Source organism: Oryzias latipes, chromosome 1 (assembly GCF_002234675.1).
Source record: "Oryzias latipes chromosome 1, ASM223467v1".
In the NCBI taxonomy this organism is placed as follows: domain Eukaryota; kingdom Metazoa; phylum Chordata; class Actinopteri; order Beloniformes; family Adrianichthyidae; genus Oryzias; species Oryzias latipes.
The window spans coordinates 22788100-22808685 of record NC_019859.2 but is presented as its reverse complement, the minus strand read 5'-3'; the positions used below and the strand labels follow the sequence as shown (position 1 = coordinate 22808685).

The window sequence follows — 20586 nt, the reverse complement described above, 5'->3', positions numbered from 1 at the left end:
TGCATTATAAAGTAGAAAAAAACACAGATAAGTCGCACTGGACTATAAGTCGCATTTTAACTTTCACAACCTTATATGACACAATCATAGCAGACTGTTTATCTAATAATTTCACAGTAATTTTTTCTCAAACTTATTTATTTATTCCTTTCATGAAGCATCATTGGCTAACTAATACTCTGTTTTCATCCTGTATTTGTAGAAACAGTTTTCACTTTTATTGCATTTCTGAATCTATGAAATCATTGGAAAATAGAATATTATGTTGTTAGCCTTCAAGATCTTACTGTAAAAAAAAGTTTGCTGATCTCTGAGTCACTTAACATACCTCATACATCAAATTGACCCAGAAACATCATCTCTGTTCCTCACAAATGAAGCTAACAGGAGGGTTAACAATGTATTTATTTCAATTTATTTCTAATATAAGTCGCTGCGGAGTATAAGTCGCACCCCTTGCCAAACTATGAAAAAAAGTGCGACTTATAGTCCGGAAAATACGGTAAGCACTTTAAAATGTTATTATCCTGCTTTAGATCAGTTGATTAGGGTAATGCTCTTGTTTCAGTTGTCCATCTGTCCAAATGAAGCAGACATCAGTTTGCTTCATCATTCAAATCATATTTAACCCTTGTGCTATCTTAGATGACCCCACCCTTACATTGACGTGTTCTCCCTACCATGACAAAGGTGGATAAAGGTGGAAAGATTTCATGTAATCCATGGACACCAGTGAAGATCACAAATCATTGAAGAAAAAAGGGTCAGAGCACTGTCTAGTGGGTCTAGATGACCCAACTCCCAACGTTAAAGTGCCTAGGATAGCACAAGGGTTGACAAAAACACTTAACTCTTCATAACATAAGTCCAGGTGAATCAACCTGTCACTTTAAACACTTGATAAATGCTGGCTGACCTTTTGTTTTTTATGTGAACCCCACAGAGACGGCTTTTAAAATGTTGTGCCAGTGAAGCAGCTGCATCCTTTTGGCTTTTTATGTATTTTTTTTTTTTTTTATAAAACAACTCATGTTGAGTCGTCCATATTTTTCTTAGACTGAGAGCTTTTCCTTTCAACAAGGCTGCCCTTTCAGCAGAACTGTGGATCTGAAAGGTGCACACTCTCTCTCCAGTATCTGGACTGTATATGAACATAATTAATTATTAAAGATATGTATATGTATGCAAACTGTTCAGTTGTATCTTTTTTCTGTTTGGTTAAGCTCTGGCCTTTAGGAGATACTGGACATTTGACCTCACATTACACTCAAACGGGCTCTCATCAGATAGAAGCAGAGGAGCTGGAAAGTTGTAGGATAAACATCAGGACTCTTGTCTCAATATGGATTTATAGAAGTGACAGTACAAATCTAAGGGGACAGTGACACCTGCTGGCAGTGGCTGCAACTGCATATAGGGACATTTTGTAGTGAATTTGATTAGTATTTTTGTAAGTGAGAAAGTTTGAGGGTTGGACAAACATGCTGGTCCATAAAAGCTTTAAATTACAACATCCCTGCTGTCACACCCAAAAAAAAAACAAATGTATTCCAGTAACTGCTCCTATCATAAGCTCTTCATGTGTTTCCCTGTGCTTCATTGGGTTATGCATGACATCTGTGAAAGGCTTTGCTGTGTGAGCAGAAAACTTTTCCTTTAGAGGCTGCTATGACACGTGCAATGTGGTTTAATGCGTATCTCCTGTTATCCCAAAGGAACGCACAGCAACATACATGCACTCGGCTAATTAGCTGAAACTCAGCATGTGTGAGTCTATCGTCAGAGCCAATGATAATGTGATGCTCACTGGTCTATTTAGAGAAATGCACTGAATCTTAATGATGGCAGAAAACCGCATTGCTGCAAGTCCTGCAAGTCAAAGGTCATTCAGAAGAATGACCACTAGGGGGGGATGATAAACTTAAAATTAGAAGCACAGATTTAATCATTTCCAAATGTGAGCAGAACCACTGCAGAAGTGGGAAGAGAACTCTATGAGACTTATCACACTGCTTTAGATGTATAAAGTCAGTAGTATTAAGAAAAAAATGGTAACAGCCTTGGAAAAAACTGTTGCCCCTTATCTGCTTCCTGACCTACCCTGACCTAATTTGTGCTGTTATTCATCATAAATTGGGTGAAATTACTGTATTGTTCAAAGTTGTTAAACACATTTAATCCACATCTTGTGAATGAAAAAGTTCTCTCTAAAAAAAAAAATGAAATAAAGGACATGAATTGCAGTAGAGCTCAGGGTTGGCCAGAACACTTGTTACACAACAGTATGCCCAAACACCAGTTCTCAAGCATGGCGGGGGGAGAGTAACGATTTGGGCTTGTCATAACTAGGACCTGGGCTGTTTGCATTGTATTAATTCAGTCGTATATATTAGTGTTTAAGTGACAATGTTGAGTGCAATGGGCCCTGTAATCTGAAATAAAAAAATCTAGCAGGGTGAGACGGTTCTCCACTACAGCTATGGCGCTGGGTCATTTGCGGCCACTATTTAATATGTCTCGCCAAACAGGAATAAATTATATTGATAATCCTAATTAATGTTATATTTTCACGGTAATTCTGGGGTTTCCCTATTGATGGTGCAAATAAATCGACCTCTGTTTATGTGCAGAAAGTTATTCTCCATTCATGTGATGTTGGAAGGTTTGTTGTTTTTTTTTTTTATGCTCGTGTGTTTTTCTGAGTCGGAAAGTCATTTTTTCGATCATCCCACACTTGAACACAGCATTTGCATTTTTCGCTGAGGAACATCAACCTATTGATGAAATTGGCACTAAAATGAGAAAAAAAAGTCACAGTTTTGAAATAAAAACTCCAAGTTGTTCTGTTTTAAAGTTCTATTAATTTTCAATCAGATTTAAAGCACATTTCCATCCATATTCCATGTTATTTCTTTCTCTTATGAGTTGGATTACCAAAACATCTCATTGTATCTGCTCCTGGTCTGGCCCCTCTTTCAAATCACTGATTCATATTTCTGCATCTTCAATAATAAATAAAGAAAAACAAATACTGCCACTAAATCCTTTATATAAATGGTTAGACTTCTACTTAACCCTTGTGCTACCTTAGATGACCCCAACCTTACATTGACGTGTTATTCCTACCATGACAAAGGTGGATAAAGGTGGAAAGATTTCATGTAATCCATGGACACCAGTGAAGATCACAAATCATTGAAGAAAAAAGGTTCAGAGCACTGTCTAGTGGGTCTAGATGACCCAACTCCCAATGTTAAAGTGCCTAGGATAGCACAAGGGTTAAATTAGCAAATCACCATTCCTTCAATCATAGTACTACTAAGTACTTCATAAAACACTACCACTGAAAATATTACGTTTTTTTTGCCCTGTATAGCTTTTGAGCAGGCTAATCCACTTCTGAAGTCTCATAAATTTAATGTATTTAAGATTTTTTTCAGATTTTGAGTTGGAATAAAACCTGTTCCTTCAATTAATATTTCGCATAATTAACGAAGAAGAAATATTAATTCCATTCCGTGACGATGTAGGCTGAAGTCTTCTAATAAAAATGTAAGTCTGTTATGTAAAACTATTGAACCACATTGTGGTGGTGCATCCCTACCGCACACCATTAGGTATTTGTTTGAAGTGTTATAACTTGATGTAATGTAATAAAATAATAAATAAAAAATCCTTGAATTTAGCACAACACATGTTAACTTGCTTATTAGTAAAATAATAAATAAAAAAGGTTTTTCTGAATTTTTTTTGTTTTTTGCAACGCACAAATCATATATGGAACCAAAACAAAAACTTTGAACTGAATTGTAAAGAAAGTGTATCATGAAAGTGTATCGTTGCATCACTAGTGGGGCAGGTGTGTTAGGAGGCCTTTTGACCCCGCCTCCTAACACTGATTGAGACTTTCTTCACATTAGCCAATGACAGCAGCACCAAGCTCCGCTGGAACCATTGACTGTGTAACTGGACCGAGCAAGTGTGACTTCATCCAAAGAAAACGACCTACCGGTATTCCAGGCTCCCACCAAATTTGGTCAATTCAGCTGCAATTTTTTCGAAATACCGATGCTCCCATGTTGGAGCCAGACGACGTTAGTAAGCAGTGATTGGTTCTAATCGGTCTGAGGTAACCACTCTTACCAATCAGGGGTGAACTTGTTAGAAGTCCACACCCCTGCCACCCATTCTGTAAACCTGTGTTGTACTTAGCCTAAGTTAGTTTACTGAATTCATATTTTAGCCTTGTTTTGTTTTTTGCATACACTTTCCTCCACACAAACAAACTTTTTCCATTTGGATGAGCAGCTTAACCCTTGTGCTATCCTAGGCACTTTAACATTGGGAGTTGGGTCATCTAGACCCCACTAGACAGTGCACTGAACCTTTTTTCTTCAATGATTTGTGATCTTCACTGGTGTCCATGGATTACATGAAATCTTTGCACCTTTATCCACCTTTTTCATGGTAGGGAGAACACATCAATGGTCATCTTGACCCCATAGGATAGCACAAGGGTTAAGAGTAAAAGAATACTAGTAAAAGCAGTGCGTTAAAGTTTCTTTTATTTGTTTTTTTTAACCATTTATTCCAGGCTGAATATCATTACAACAGTTTTGACATGAATATCATTAATATCTTAGTTGAACCATCAAAAATAAAAACAGCCATAGAAAACATTGCTGGTCCGTCACATCTGCACACATCTGTATTTGAAGTCTTGTTTGAGTACTCCAACTCACCCATGAACACACAAATCCAGACGCACAAACCCACTACTGACCCTTTTGTCCCGTCAGATCTAGATTTCCCAGATCAGAAATCAAATACAACAGACGTGCAGACGTCACCGAATCACGCTTCTGAAACAATGTAAAACAGAGTCATTCACCATTGAGAAGAAAAAGCTGCTCTGGCCTGTAAGTCTTCTACGAAACAGTTAGCTTCATTTTTTATCTTTAAAGTTGGATTTTTAATTGAACAAGACAGAGGGTGAAAAAAGAAACATGTTCAGATGAAGTGTTGTAAGAGCTTAAAAACATTATGAAAGGCCACTAAACAGTTACTGATCTCACAGATCTTAACACTGTTTGCATCAGTGGTGCAAGAAAAACACTGGACGAGACTATAGGTAGCATTGTTACAGCATGGAAACTGTCTCTGGTAAAAATCACACATGTAAGATTGTCTCGCTGGCACGAGAAGTGGTCATTGATTAATTATGTTCCATTAAAATGCGGTCCAGGAGTGGTGGAGCTCTGCCCGTTCAGCTAATGAGACCTTCTGTGAAAAGCTACCATTATGAACTACATTACCCACAATGCAAATCAGTGACGTGCAGCTATGCAGCTCTAAATGTGAATGTAAACAGTAAAAACAAAAAAAAAAGCATGAAAGCTTTTTAGGTGTGTATGCGTGTGACTGTATGGCATGTTGGAGTGAACATACTGTACATGTGTGCGTTGATGCCAGTCACACACCTAATACATTGTAGTCCCAAAGAGTAAACACTGAGATAGAGCGAAGAGCCTATCACGCTGCGGTGATGTCTCACACACAGGTTCACAACTACTGATCTTTTGCTCTTTTTTTACACTGTACAAAGTTTCCCAGTGAGGAAAAAACACTGGCAGTGTCACAGGCAGTATGTTTTACCAACTCCTGTAGAGTCTTCTTCAACAGAATTTGTGCTTGTGGATTGGAGTTGAGGGAAAATCTATGAAATCCAAGGTAAACAGATTTTCTTTTAAAAAGTACAAAAGGAAAGACACGCCAACACAACACAAACGGAAAAACTGAAGTGGTCACAGTATCAAATTGATGATATAATAATAAAAAAAACTTTCATGGAACTTGTAATGCAATGCCTCCGTTCAGGTAAAAAGGAACGCTTCTGTCTTTTTATTTCTACTACCTAGATTCACATACGATTTTGAACAGGAAAAAAAAAATCCAGAGTAACAAAAACTGTTCCTCTCAGTCCTGGACATTTGACAACTTCATTTAGCACCTGACTAATGTTTAGTCACAATGATCAGTCCAGAGCTTCCCTTTATGTGTATCTTTTCTTTGTCTTGATGAGTCAAAGAGAGGAATAGAACATCCATGCAAGTTTCCCCTCTCTCCCTTCAGGGAGGCGTGGAGGCAGATCGAGTCGAGTCATTTCATTCTTCAGTTTTTTTGGCACAGGTTGACCCTTCTCATGTCCCTCGACTTGGAAAATAAAAGTTGTTTGACGACGGGATTCCTGGATCCCGCTCAAAAGCGCCTTTTTCAACGCAGACTGTGTGAGTGTGTTAAGTGCAGATCAAGCTGGAGCTCACAGTATGAAAGTTAGACGACGAAGCTAATGTTAAGAAGGAATGTGAGCGTGGTGGCACAGTTCATTTCTACCTAAAACATGGCTTTTGTGATTCACTGGCTCAATATTTATAAGCATGAGTAATCAGTTAGTCGATCTGTCAGATGGTGTGTGTGTGTTGTGTGTGTTTGTGTGAGAAATACAGCAAAGAATTTCCAAGATAAACACAGCACACCACATTACCAGTAAAGAATCAACAGTCTACTTTTCATGAATAAAGCACATGTTTGATATTTACAGCTCTGTACAGCGTAAGTGTGTGTGTGTGTGTGTGTGTAAGTTGTGTGTGTGTGGATTTCAGTGTTCCCAAGTGGAGCACAGCCCAGGTGCCTCGCTCGTGTGCAGCTTCTCTGATCTAGCTGGATGAAGAAGCTACAGTGGGAACACGGGACGATCCACGGAGAGAGGAAACAGTCCTCTGGAGGAAAGTTGGCGGTCAAAGTGCAGTCATTTGCTGTGGTTGTTGGTTCCGGCCTGGTGCTCAAAAGCACTGCGGTCTTCAGTGCTTGTGTTGGATCTTGCTTTTGGCTGTGAGAACTGGCTCGAGGCAGTGCCGGGGACAGAGAGTTTTCTAGTGAACCGAGGATTGTGGTCTGGCGGCGGCGTGGGGCCGACTAGCAGGATCCAGTTGGTCGTTGGGAACGGAGCGTCGGTTCTGGTCCGGTCGGTTGGTGGCGAGGTACTTTGCTCTCATACTGGAGGTGTACTAAAGAGACAGGAAACACACAGGAAGACAGGAAGTAGAGACAGAAAAAGGGAGACAAAGAAAGCGTAGACGGAGGACGATTAAGCATTATTCAGACATGGAGATTGATAGATGGACAGACAGATTGATAGATTACAGATGGGTAGAAAGACTGTGACCAGTCATTTGGACAGCCAGGGGTTTACTACAGCAGCCAGTCATCATTTATGAGCTGATTATTCCCGGGTGATGTTATGGTGGATTAGAGGATGTGGTCCATTCATAGTTAGTGCTCTAGTTCTGATGTAGAAGGTTAGCCTGGTAGGGAGTTAGTGGTCTGTAGTGAGCAACTAGGTAGTTAGAGTGGGAGGCCTCTGGTCTCCAGAGAGGAGCAGCTCAGCAGAAGACTGGCTGATGGTTCTGTGAGGTTCAGACGTTTTATTTTGTCTTCTTTTTGGCTCATTAACGATGGAGCAGTGGAGTGCCACTGCGGCTGTTTGATGGTAAAAGGTGGCAGGGAACAGAAACATGGGACAACATACACCTCGACCAGAAGATGTACACATAGACACAAAGAAGAAACAGGAGGGAGGGAGCAGGAGCTTCAGAGGTGTGGGCTCCAGTTTGCTTAGGGGCGAATCAGTCAAATTTCTTCCATTCGTTTTGCTCAGTCTGATGCTACGTTCACACCGGGCTCGAAGACGCGCATTCAAGCGACAGCTTCTAATAAAGAGCTTATATGTTCACCCATCACTACGCAAGTTTTTACGTCTGTGTTTGGGCTTTTGATAATCGACCCTGGAGGACAGATTAATAATTGCAGTTTGTGCCCTTTTGGAATTTTATGACATCAATATGCATTCATATATCGGAATAGAGCTGTGTAAGAAAACATCTGGAGCCAGATTGACGAGATGTGACCAAGCCAACCAAGCCTCTTCCAAATGTGAGTATATGCGATGGTATCGGGCGGCAACATTAAAAAAAACCACGTTCAGCGTGTTTTTGAACGGGGCACACATGCCTGGTGTGTACGTAACTTTAGAGTCCAAAACAAAACAAAAAAAGCATCTGAATGATGCTGTTACGTAATCAACTGGTCCAGTTTTTAGTGCAATTTGCAGAAACTGCACGAGGAAAGAACATATTCAGAAGATTAGGCCACACGACCCCTTGTTGGAGCCACAACCGTCGGTTCCACGTTTCTGCTGAAGAATGTGTTGTTTTGTAAACTTGACCCACAAACCACTCAATCAACTAAACTCCTTACATCAGAAATAGAGGCCAACCTAAAGCGCTACGAGACACAACCACCTCACTTATTAGAGCTAACCCCCCCCCCCCCCCCCCCCCCATTTAGAAGCCAGAGCAAATCCTTGAGAGACAGGCTTCCAGTCATCCCCGGCTGCCAAAATGACCTTTGTGAAGGCAATCCACCGTCACGGACTATTGTGAACACAGAGGACACTGGTGGGTGCTGTTGGGACAGAGGACCACCTTCCAATCTCCACACATAGCATGCCATGAGACATCAGAGATGGCCAGGTCAATTCTTCCCAGCATGCTTTGGACAGTCTCGTTACTGAAAGCCATCTCTGTGGGGCTGTTCATCTTCCAGCTATTCAGTGGGTTTTGGAAGATCACGGAGGGAGAGAGTATGCTAAAAAGTATGCACTTACAGAGGGTGGAGGGGACTCTCTGCCAATCAAGGGGGTGTTCTCACACCGGGGGTTCTGAAAGTTTGCGTTCTGGCTCCTGCGTTACAGAATAAGAGGTTACTGCGTTTGGTCACCCTGCTGCTGATGGTTGATCAGTTCCTGTTTCTCCTCCTGAGTTCAACAAAAGTCTAACTCAGAAAAGTCTCCACAATGGAAGGATGTTAAACCCTGACTCACTGCAGATTAAGGCTCTGTTGCTAAAAGACATGTTTAAAAAAAAACAACACAAAAAGAAAACTTATCAGTGTGAGGAGCCGCAAGAAACTAGCCTAAGGAACTAATTTAAGGAGACACATGACAAGAATCTAACTAACTAATAAATAAATTTGAATGTTTAAAAATTTAAATGCAAACTTTGACATTCTAAATATGGTTTTCAATCAATTTGTTAATAAAAGCTAATATTGTAAAAAAAAAGGATGGATCAGCCATCAGAACAAGATTGATCATTGATCAAAACAACATTCCGAGGTAAATGACAGAAAATTATTTATTAAATTGTACAACTAACCCTTTTTGGAAAACTAACTAACTAGGTGGCCCTGAAGTGCAAATCACACAGACAAATCACTCAACGTAAAAAATGTCAATCTTAATGACGCTTTAAAAAGCAAACTAAATAATAATAATTTTAAAACAAATAAGGATATTTCCAAAAAAAATAAACGGAAATTAAGATGAAATGCTTCAGAGAACAAAAGTAATTTCCAGAAATCCAAATGAACCACAATAAGACACCAGGAAAGGTAGGGACTATGGGACATTCCTGATTGGATGATGATACCACGTATTGCTTCATGCCAAATAACTTTCAGATGAATTCATGGACAAACATCATTATCCAATCAGAGATTGTCCCATAGTGCCTACCTTTTCCGTTTGCATTTACATTTTGGTCAAAAAAAAAAAAAATTTGCAGAAACGAAATGTTAAAGCATGAAACAAAATGTGAAACCATCGGACAATCTCTGATTGGATGATGACGTTTGTCCATCATTTGGCATGAAGCAACAGTGGATGTGCTCCGTACTTATCCTAAAACCTTCATTAGTGTGCGGACACCAAAGACGCTTTTGGAAAACTCAATCATCCAAAATCAAACGTCATCATCCAATCAGCAATGTCCCATCGTCCCTAGTACCTTTTCTGCTTTCTTTTTGTGTTTTGTTTTTTTTAACATTTCCTTTAGATTTCTGGAAATTATTTTTGTTTTTAGAAACATTTCATTTATATTTCGTTTCATCTTTTTGGAATTGTGTTTTGGTTTCTGAAATGTCGTGTTGTTTTATTGTTTGTTTTGCTGTCTTTTTGCTGTATGATTTGTTGGTGTGATTTGCATTTCAGGGCCACCATAACTAACCGAATTTGTCCATCTGATCACACAGCAAAAAGCACTTTTTAAAAGGTCAATCTGCAGTTCTCTTTTAAAACAAACCAAACTCAACTTTTTTATTTATTTTATTTAGCCAAAACGAAATTACTAAGGATCTAACGGAAACACAAAGTTAACAAACTTTCAACGCCGTCACGGGCTTCAAAGTTTCAAATCGAGCATTTAATGGCTGAATCCTGTTAAATATGGTCTTTTCTTTTCTGTCACTCTCGGAACAAACTGTTAAATCTCCTCGAATTCCCTTTTTCTATGCAAGTCTGCACATTCTCATCTCTAATTTAGGACAAATACCTATAGCGCATTAAAGTTCAGGCTACTAAAAAAGCACGCAGACATTTTCTAATAACAGAAAAAAGGAGACCTAGTTTCAAATCTGAATAACAAACGTAACTTAACAAAAGGCTTTGCCATCCATAAACACAAAACGTTCTTACAGATCAGATTATAGGCAGTAAATATGGCTTTGCTACTGTTCTGGCCTGTGGGGAGAAGCATCATCTAGCGGTTGCAGGCGGTGTGCTGGTCCGGCCAGCATGCAGCTAACTCACATGTATTCAGTGACGGGGGCATTGCTGACAGTGTGTGCTGTAGCGGGCAGGCTAGCTTCGCTACCGTAGCTGGAGCCACAGCTGTAGAGACTAGGCATGTGAACGCGGTACAGGTTATCGTGCACACCGCGTGAGGCACCCGACTCGTCCTCTCCGTCCTCCTCATCCGTCCTTCAATTGGCCAAGGGGGTGGGGGGGTGGGGTGGGGGTTAAGGCGGGAGCAAGAGAGAGCGTGATGGACAGAAGGGACAGGGTAGAGGGAGGGGAGATCCGAGAGAGACAAAAGAGCGTAAACAAGTGGTTGAAGAGGAGGTTAGGAGAGGGAAAGTGTACTTGTCACATCAGGAGCCTCAAAGGTACAAAGGACGCGGTAAGGCCATGCCTCAAGACTCAAAGCAGTTCAACAAGGAGGAACGGCAGCATTCGTCAACAGAGGAGTTCACTGCAAGGGAATCCAGAGGACGCGTAAACTTTACTGAAACTCCTGCATGTCTTCGAATGACAAACACCTGCTCCAATGATCAAAACAACATCATAAGGTGGAAACATGCAGTCAGGTTTTCATGCATTCACCCCTGCTGTGCTCCAAGGATCAGAACTAACTGCTTCCACATCAAACCTAAGGGTTTTTAATCATCACTGTGTTCTTAATGAAACTTAAAGCAAAAGCATAAAGCAAAAAAAAAGGATACACCATGGCTGAACTGAGAAAACCATTTTCAGAAAAAAAAGATTCAAAAAAGAAGGAAATAAAACGGCCAGCAATGTAACTAAATGAGGCATCAAAAAGATGTGCTGATTTGGAAGTTGGATCTCTGGCTACAGGCAAGAACAATGATCTTTTGCTGTGAACAATCAATCCTGTCATGTCGGGAATGGTTATGAAGTAAGTTGATTGTTTTATTAAATCTAGCAATTGTTTTTGTGAAAGCTTTCCAAAAATGAACAATGAAGTATTTGAGGGATTTTTTTCCCGGGAAAGGGTTTATTGAAGCCTGGTTCCTTGTATTTATGTCAGAAAGACATCAGAGTTGAAGATGTTGTGTCTTCATGTGACCACCAGGGGGGAGATGTTTGCCTCCTTCAAATAATTCTGAAGACTGCAACACATTAAAAGAGTAAAATGCTGCAGCACAGCCAGCAGAAAAGGCAGTGAGATGGATTTCTTCTTAAATCCAGGGTCACTGTCGGTCTATATTTCAACCCCAAAGGAGACAAACATTAAACTCTATTTTAACAGCTGTTTTACCTTCCAAATCAATGTTCCTGCAATCTGTGGATTTACATTATGTGGACATACGAAAAGGTGTTTTCGTGGCTTTATTTATTGATCATCTCCTTTAATTTTCTTCAGTATCCAGCATAATTGACTGAAGCCCCAAGCTTTTCCAAATCAGGACAGGGTAGAAAGTAGGAAGGGGAAGAAACAGAAGGAGGAAGTGGGGCACAGAAAAAAAGATGTGTGGTGACATATTGTCTAAGACAATACAGCTGCTCCAAGTCAATGAACGAAAAAGAGAAAGCCAAAGATAGAAGGGAATCAAACTGGGAGAGCTACGGATACATGATAAAAACAAGAGAAAGCTCCATGGATGTAGTAACAGGAAGACACATGGAAAGATACAAAAGTTTAGGAGTTGAACACAAGCAGAGTAATGGCATGCATGAGCACCAAGTGGATTCTTTACATTTTTTAGTCTCTAAATTCAGTCACACAATCACTGGGAAATGTTACAGACAGAAGTTTTCAAAAGTGCACACATCATTTTAAGACATTCAGGTGTATTTTGTGTTTCTTTTCCTCTGGGGGGGGTGTGGCTTAACGCAACCTTACTTCCATCTTAAAGACCCACTCTGACGAAAATAGGGTTTTTTGGTGTTTTTAACATGTTCTTGGGGCATTTTACTCATGATGGGGGGACATATATAAAGAAAAAATAAAATAAAAATAGCATTTCTGTGCATTTCTTTATGCAAATCGCATAAGCAAATGAAAAAAAAATAGCTGTTCGAAAAAGATCTTACCGTATTTTTCGGACAATAAGGTGCATTCAATTCCAAGAGGATGAATGGTCTATTTTCAAATATAAGGCACACCGAATTATAAGGCACATTTAGAGAGGGAGAAGAGTCGAAGATAAGTCCCTGAGTCTGTCAGACTTTATCCATTTTGTTCACAGTAACTCTAGAATTTGTTTGTCACACGCCACACTTTAGCCATCTTAGCCGTGTTGGCGTATTCGCAACACCTGTAACTCCCAACACGTAAAAAAACACACAAAAAAACATTACTGTGACATAAAAAAAAAACCAGTCTGACACCGCTACACATTAGCCGCTTTAGCATAATCCCAATAACAACTTAACTTGTTTGCAACTACTATAAAAACCCAGACTGAGGTTTTTGACAGAGCACTGTGCACTTTTGGTAATTGACATCAAGAACTAATCCATATATAAGGCCCTCTGGACTATCAGGTGAAAAACATTAAGGTTTTTAAAAGCGCCTTATGGTGTGGAAAAATATGGTATTTGTGATGTAGAAAATACACTGGGTGGGCCACAAGCTCCCTGCTCTGCTCCGCAATGGGGAGAGGAAGGGGGGCCACTCTGTGCCATTGGTCCCGCCCACAACTCCGAGGCAAATTTCTAATGAACTACTGCCGCTCTGCAGTTTGGGGGAATTTTGGCTAAAAACTGCCAAATCATATTCAAAAGCCACTGTGAACGCTTTAAAAACAGAACAAAACCTGATTAGAGTGGGACTTTAAATGCAGAAAACATAAACTAATCAAGTGCACGCTGCACTGTGTGCGTTTCAGCAGCCCTGAGGACTTTAGTCCACAGTCAGCTTCATCAGCTCTCTGCTCACACACAAATGTACTCCGTCAGGCTTCAAATGATACTTTTCTTCTGTAATTTAGTACTCCAGCCTGTAGCTTTATCAGTGACTGACTTTTCTACTGTCTCTATGGAAAGTTCTCATTGCCATGAGAAAAGTCTCAAGGCAACACCTAAAAAACCTAGTTCTGTTCTCAAAAATAGAGTTAAGTTGAGCCACACCACACTGATGACAATTTGTGCGTGAGGAAGGTGTGACATTAGCCTGTGTTACCTCTTGTTGGGCCAGGTGTGTGGCACACTGCACACAATAGAGGAAAACATCAGAGCGGTGACAAAAGAGAAGAGAACCAGGTAAATGAGCCCCTCCACCCCGTCATAACACAGCCCGGTTAACGCCTGGACGTAGTCCTGGGAGGATAAGCACGCACAAAAACAACAACATCAAAATGGAGACTGGAGGACTTTGATCAGCAAGACAGAAAAAAAAAAAAGCTCACCATGTGAAGGCTGCGACAGTCCACCAGAGCAGTCAGCTGATGCAGACCCACCTCAGTAGAATTCAGAACAGACTGGATTTGTTCAAGACTCTCCTGCAGACACAACAAAAGGTGTTATACAGGCAGGCTTTAAAAATCCCAGGAGCACCGCAGGCACAACCACACCAACACACACCTTAGTGTTGGCATAATCACGTGTGGCGGATCTCAGTAGCTCTGCCACATCATCCTGCATCTCCACCAATGCTTTATGGCTGCCTGACAGCCTCTGCAAAGCACAAAAAATAGACACACACAAAATAAAAATAAAAATTAGGCTTGCATTTGTTTTCTGTTTGATTCCTTTTGCCTTGGTCACATGACCCCTGCAGGTGCTGTGGATTTTTGGGTTGTCTGCTCCCGTAGAGGGTCGTAGACAGGTGCAGCTGCATTTTAAGGGCAGCGCAGGTGTGTTAAGGGACATCATGAAACTGGAACGTACCATTGTCGTGTGTGTGGTAGGTTTTTCATGAAGCATGTGTAAGGATAATGTACGTTACACACACTTATGACGTACAGGTGATGCTGCTCTACGATGTCCTTTATGCCACGGTCCAGGCGTTAGTAAGGTGCGAGTACTGGCTCCTTACTGACCATGTGCAAATGCTGCGTGCACGTGGTGTGCACGTGACACCTAAGTGCCCCTACTTCGCCCGCACACACTGTGTTTGACGGGTCCTTGTGCAGTCTGCAGGGTTCGGGAAGATTGAAAAAAGGAAAAATCCATACAGCGTACCTGCATCTCACCTACTTCCCCTTGCGTGTTGTTTAAGTGCTCACTACGCCCACAGCATGGCGTAAAAGAAATGTGCATGAACCTGTTCACGCAATGGGCTGATAGAGCAGTCTACAACTTAGATATTTCCTACTTGCAGAGTTGTCCAGTTTTCACCCACAGACAGCCCGTATCTGCCTGTAAGGGCAGTTGTGACTCAGGTTTTAGTTTTTAGAAAATGACAATTGAATTTATCTGCTTGGTACAAAGAAAACAGATTTGTAGCAAACTGGGAAACAAAAATTACCTGTTGGAAAGGGTTAACTTGTCCAGAGCTGCACTTCAGGTAATATTGAAGAATATCTGGAAATATACCAATAAATCAGAAGGATTATTGCATTATATTTTCCATCTAACACATACCTTTATTAAAGTTGTGCCTGACAACAGTGTAGTGATTTTTGGTTTTCTTTCTGAATTCAAAAACATTTTGAGAAATCAAAATGTATCATTGCGAAATCTCCTCCTATAGGTTATTCCATTTTAAAAAGGTATTACAGAACCACGTAAGGTCTGTTGTTAGTTTTCATAGGGATATTATGTGTTGTGCTTTCATTGATAAGAACAATTTGGAAGTCTTTGATTCAGCACAACTCTGACTCCTACTTCAGTTTGAGTTATTCAAGGTAACAATCACAATTTTCTCATGGTGATTTTTGGCTACCATAAAAGATTAGTTGCTGTGTGAGCATCATATGATTCTAAAAGTACATGCTGACAGAAAACTAGATCCCATTCAAAACCACCATTCTGAAAGCGTCATTTTTATTCAGACTTGTTCTTAAAGCAAGTCCTGTTCTTTCAGCCACTTATTCATCTGTAAATGAATAGTTTTCCAAGTGAGTAGAGAGGCAACAAACGTAAATACCAAAAATGTGTTCATGGTTTTCAAAACCCACAGAGAGGGAGAGCAAGAACAGGGAATTGTGTAAACAAGACTGCTGATGCACTGCAGTCAGCAAAGAAAGACAAGGAGCTTTCAGATCCTCTGGTGTCAGTCAAAGTCAGTCCCAGTGGATGCACACGCCGACACACACACGTCTAAAAATAGAAGCAATAAAACTGGCTGAAGATTGAACTCTCTATTTGGGGTTTATTGTATTTTATTTGTATTATTTAGCAGAATTTGGTTAAGTCAAATGACTACCATTGCTTTACTATATGTTTGTTTTGTCTCCTTTTGGCACGTCCCTTCAGGCACAGCAAGCTTTCATGAATTGAAAAACAGATTTCAATTTATGGAAACCAAAAATGTTTAAATGTAAATGTATCTCTTTGGTTTTGGCTGACACTTTGCAAGAGATGGGGCTGCAGCGACTGGTCGCACAATTTTTTCTCCCTACCTTGGTTGATGACAGCATTTTCTTTGGTTACCGTGGTGATGTAAGTATCCGGTGAAACACAGAAGTCGCTGGCTGACTGTAAAAAGGGTAACCACACAGTGAATGCACACTCAAGAGCGTAGGGATTACATCATTGCCAGAGAGCAGAGAGCTCTGCCACGTTGCCGTGGTTACACTTACAGCAGCAGCAGCCAATTCCAGGCCCAGAGAACCCCAGCTGATGATCAAAGTCAGAACCCCGAGGAAACACACTCTACAGAACACAGACGCATTCAAGTTATTCAAAGGAAAATCCGGCCTGTGCTCCTTCCATGTGATCTGTATCACACATGGTCAGTAAAAAAGAAGCTAAGAGCTGGAAGGTGGATTGTCCAATAGAAGCAGATTCGGGGAATGACTCTGTGTAACCTACCCAATCAGGGTGCTTCTAGAGTTGCGGATCAGACCAAATAGAACCAGCAGACAAATGAGTACATCAAACAGCAGCAAGCCAAGGTAACCCAGCCACCTGTAAAAACAGAAACAACCAGGGATTTACACGAATGCACGAAACACAACTTAGAAGTTAAAAAATGCACTACTTTGGTGATTCAAGGCCAACAATGATTAAAATTGTGTTTTGGGTGTTTTTAACATGTTCTTGTGACATTTTTCAGATAATGGAGGAGCTCTAAGCCAACTGTCACCAAACAGGCAGACGGCTGGATCCAATTGCAGCAGGTTTTAGTAGCACAGCTAAAAGTCCACAAAACTAAATCAGGGTCAGACAGTCAGGGGTCAATGATGAGCATGGGAGCTTCAGACAGGATACTAGAGTAGTCAGGATCCAGGAGAGATTGGGTGCAGGCGGCAAGCTAACAGAGTCTGAAACAGGGTCAGCAAACAGAAGATCAGGTCTGGATGGTACGCTGGGTAATGAAGGCAGCAGGCAACAGTCCCGCCCACATCTCAGAGGTGAATTTCTAAGGAACTACTCCCGCTCTGCAATAACTATGTCCTAGAAAAAGACACAGGTTGTTTTGATTTTTGGCTAAAAATAAAATAATCTAGTTTAAAGAGCACCGGGAACACTTTTAAAATATATGACTGGAGTGGAGCTTTAAGCTCTTAATTGTGTTCACAGTGCATCACTGAGTTATAACATGGACAATGGGTAACCTCCTAAATCAATAAATAAAATAAAAGATAAAGAGTTGTCATCTGCAAACTAAGGACCTGCAAAGGTGAGCATAGGCACTCTATCTGTGGAGATATACGGTTCCGTTTATGTCAATAGAGGATGTGTCTGTCCATTAGTCACTAACATTATGAGCAGAAACATTTCCCCCATTCTAAAAAAGGGCTTCCTAATCACACATACAAATGCATCAGTAGTAATTTGACCCTTTTTCCTGTAAGGTACGCATGAAATGGGCTCTCAAGCACAGATAGGAGTCTGGGAAGACTCACTCACACGAAAAACAGATGTCTGTGTTACCAGAGGAAACCTTAGACAGGAACTGGCTCGAGCACAGAAGACATTTCCACTCAGTTCATCCTTTGGCTCTCAGGAGCTTTTCTGCACACATTTGAGCAATCGATTCCCTCTTTGGTAACAGAACCGTGTTGAGCGGCAACGTCCCTCTGAGACCTTGTGATACTGGGCCAAAAAACAGGATGTTTTTTCTGGCTGTGTAGACAGCTTAACCTTCAAGATTTCCACAAGTTTGAAGAATTTCCAACAAGATTTCGCTCTTGAGATCTTGAAGACCCGATATTTCATTTTTCTAATCCATGACTCCCTAAACCACTGACCATTTAAAGCTACATATATGATTATTCCGCATACTCTAAATAATCTTAATTTGCTGAATGACAAACCTCTCCTGTCATTTTTTTTCTCTTACTAGGAGTACAAGTGAACATTTGGCCGTTTGGAGACCAGAGGTGTCCCCTCTTTTTCTGTTTCTATGTTTATGATCCATTTGTGTGTACCCTCATACCCACCTGTAAAAGTCAAAGGCCTCTGTTTTCCGGGCCAGGTCTTCCAGTGAGATTTCCGTGTTTGACCAGAAGGGAACGTCCACCATCAGCCTCACCAGTTCGTCCAGCTGACCCTGCACTTTTTGAACGATGGACACGTAGTCCGTCTGATCCTGGAAGGCCGTTTCTAACTGGACCAAGTTCTCCTCCACTGTCTGGTTTAAGGCTAGGGCACTGTCTGAGACCTACAGAGAAATCAAAGGTGTTGGTCAAAAGTGTACAATTCTTTTTTTTCAAAAGTTTTTTAGAAATAATTTCTAAAAGTATGGTTTACCAGTTTTTCCACCCCGGATACGGTACGGTTGGCATGACGAAGAGAGTAGGCCAGTCGAGTGGCTCCATCGCTTGACTCCCCATTTCCATAGAATCCCACAGCGATGCCGGCACTTGAGGCAAAGAAAACAACAGGAACCAAATGTTACATTTCCCTGTCAGGTGGATGATAACGATAATCTTTGTTTACATACAAACTGACATTTGATCGACAAGTGTTTGGTTTTCTTTGATAACAGCATACGGCACTGAGCTCTTAATTCATTTATTGTCCCCAAAGCACCCCAGGCCAACAGACAACCCCCACAAGGATGCTCACACACACACATATACCCACAGCACACACAATAATTGGGTCACAACACAACAATCCCTCTATCCTGCAGCCCCAAAATTCACACAAAGCCCTCCATGCCACTAAATCTGGGGTCATTTCCCCCCCAAACAGTCATTTTTTTCCCTCTTCTGTTTAACCACTTTAAATCCGCACATCCTTTCCCATCATCCTGTGGGAGCTGGGCTGCCTCCTCCTGTGTGTTTGTCAGTAGAACTGTACTCCCTGCACTGATGATGCTCTACCGCAACAACACCATAGTAGACAGACTCTGAAAGAGAGATTTATAGCTGTTGTTAAGCCAATTCATTCCAAACCATTACATCTGTAAACTAACCCATGTTGCAAGTGCTTTTATGATGCATGCGGATTTAGAGGTTTCCAATGAGGTTGGAAAACAAAATACAGGAAAGAAACACAGCTAATATCAATCTGTGGGAATAATAATGTTTCATCATGTCATATCAGTACTCTTCTTCATTATTTTTACCTTTTAGTTTATCTTTTTTTTATATACTTTTCTGTGATTTATTATTGTCTGTTTTCTGTCACACTTTTTTTTCCCTCGTGACTTTTACAGATTCTTACTCCTGCAAACTTTCTGATCTTCTAAACTGTCTTTAGTTCCTGAGCCAGCAGCTCAGATCATGAGACTATTCAGAGATCCAGCTGCTTTGATGAGAAAGACAGTTTTGAAGTCAAACATACAAATATTACTGAACCAGTCTGTCCATTTCTGACTGGATTCAAAAAGCCTTTCTTCAGACATAACAAAGTGCATCCAGCAGCAGTTCTCCAAATCAGACGGTAAATGTATTCTAGTGACATGTAGAAAATTCAAGACACAACAAAACAGCTTTGGCTCAAAAGCAAGGACTAAACAGAACTACTGAGCAATTGTTCTATTTTAATGCATTATTATTATATTATTAAGATACTTGTTAATGCTTACATAATTCACATAAATCATTCAAGATTTAAAAATAATAATAACATTCATTTTCTACCGTTTTATCCCTTTTGGGGTCACGGGGCTGCTGGAGTCTATCCCAGCCACTTGTGGGCGAAGGCAGGGGACACCCTGGACAGGTCACCAGTCTGTCCCAGGGCATCACACTCACACTTAAGCATTTTTTTGGACGGTGGGAGGAAGCCGGAGACCCCAGAGAGAACCCACGCATGCACGGGGAGAACATGCAAACTCCACACAGAAAGGTCCCCCATTGATGTTCTGTTTCGGGTCCTCCAGCCCAGACTTGAACCGGGGGCCTTCTTGCTGTGAGGCAAGAGCGCTAACCACCAGTCCTGCTAATAATACAACACTGTATTATTGGCAGGATAAGGCACAAATATATCAATATTACAAAACTCTATTATAACATATTACAACTGAGCTGAATCTTGCAATTTATATAAATATAAATATTCAACCAAGTGAATGTTTTTGTAGTTGTGTTATATGCCCCATGTTCCGTGTTGGGAGTAACTCACAACAAAAGTGATGTATTACAGTAACATAATGAAACTATAGCATAATGCATTACAACTGATTTTTTTAGTTTAGACTTTACAAGTTCATTTCATGTTTATTTCAACAGGTTAACTATCCAAAATGTTTTTGTTCAAAGTGGAGACCCAAAGGCATCAACAATGAAGAAAAATGCTAGATATTAGAATTTTTTTCTGCTTGTTCTCTGCGACTTTTCAACCTTTCAACTGAAAACCTGACGAGCCCATTTTTTTTATTGTTAAGC

At 40.7% G+C, this 20586-nt stretch overlaps 1 protein-coding gene across 1 annotated transcript in view; it reads right to left on the bottom strand.

Annotated features, from left to right (window-relative positions):
- Window positions 1–4548: 4548 nt before the first annotated feature.
- Window positions 4549–20586, bottom strand: part of LOC101174727 (protein tweety homolog 3) — a 31938-nt gene continuing 15900 nt past the window's right edge. The window contains exons 4-15 of the mRNA XM_004066078.4: window positions 18500–18611; window positions 18190–18410; window positions 16616–16711; window positions 16384–16456; window positions 16204–16279; window positions 15108–15163; window positions 14222–14314; window positions 14047–14139; window positions 13821–13957; window positions 10706–10876; window positions 8726–8801; window positions 4549–7067 (exon numbers count right to left, since the gene is read on the bottom strand). Of these exons, the coding sequence (XP_004066126.2) occupies window positions 6933–7067; window positions 8726–8801; window positions 10706–10876; window positions 13821–13957; window positions 14047–14139; window positions 14222–14314; window positions 15108–15163; window positions 16204–16279; window positions 16384–16456; window positions 16616–16711; window positions 18190–18410; window positions 18500–18611 (1339 nt within the window). The 3' untranslated portion in view covers window positions 4549–6932. The remainder of the gene's footprint in view (window positions 7068–8725; window positions 8802–10705; window positions 10877–13820; window positions 13958–14046; window positions 14140–14221; window positions 14315–15107; window positions 15164–16203; window positions 16280–16383; window positions 16457–16615; window positions 16712–18189; window positions 18411–18499; window positions 18612–20586) is intronic.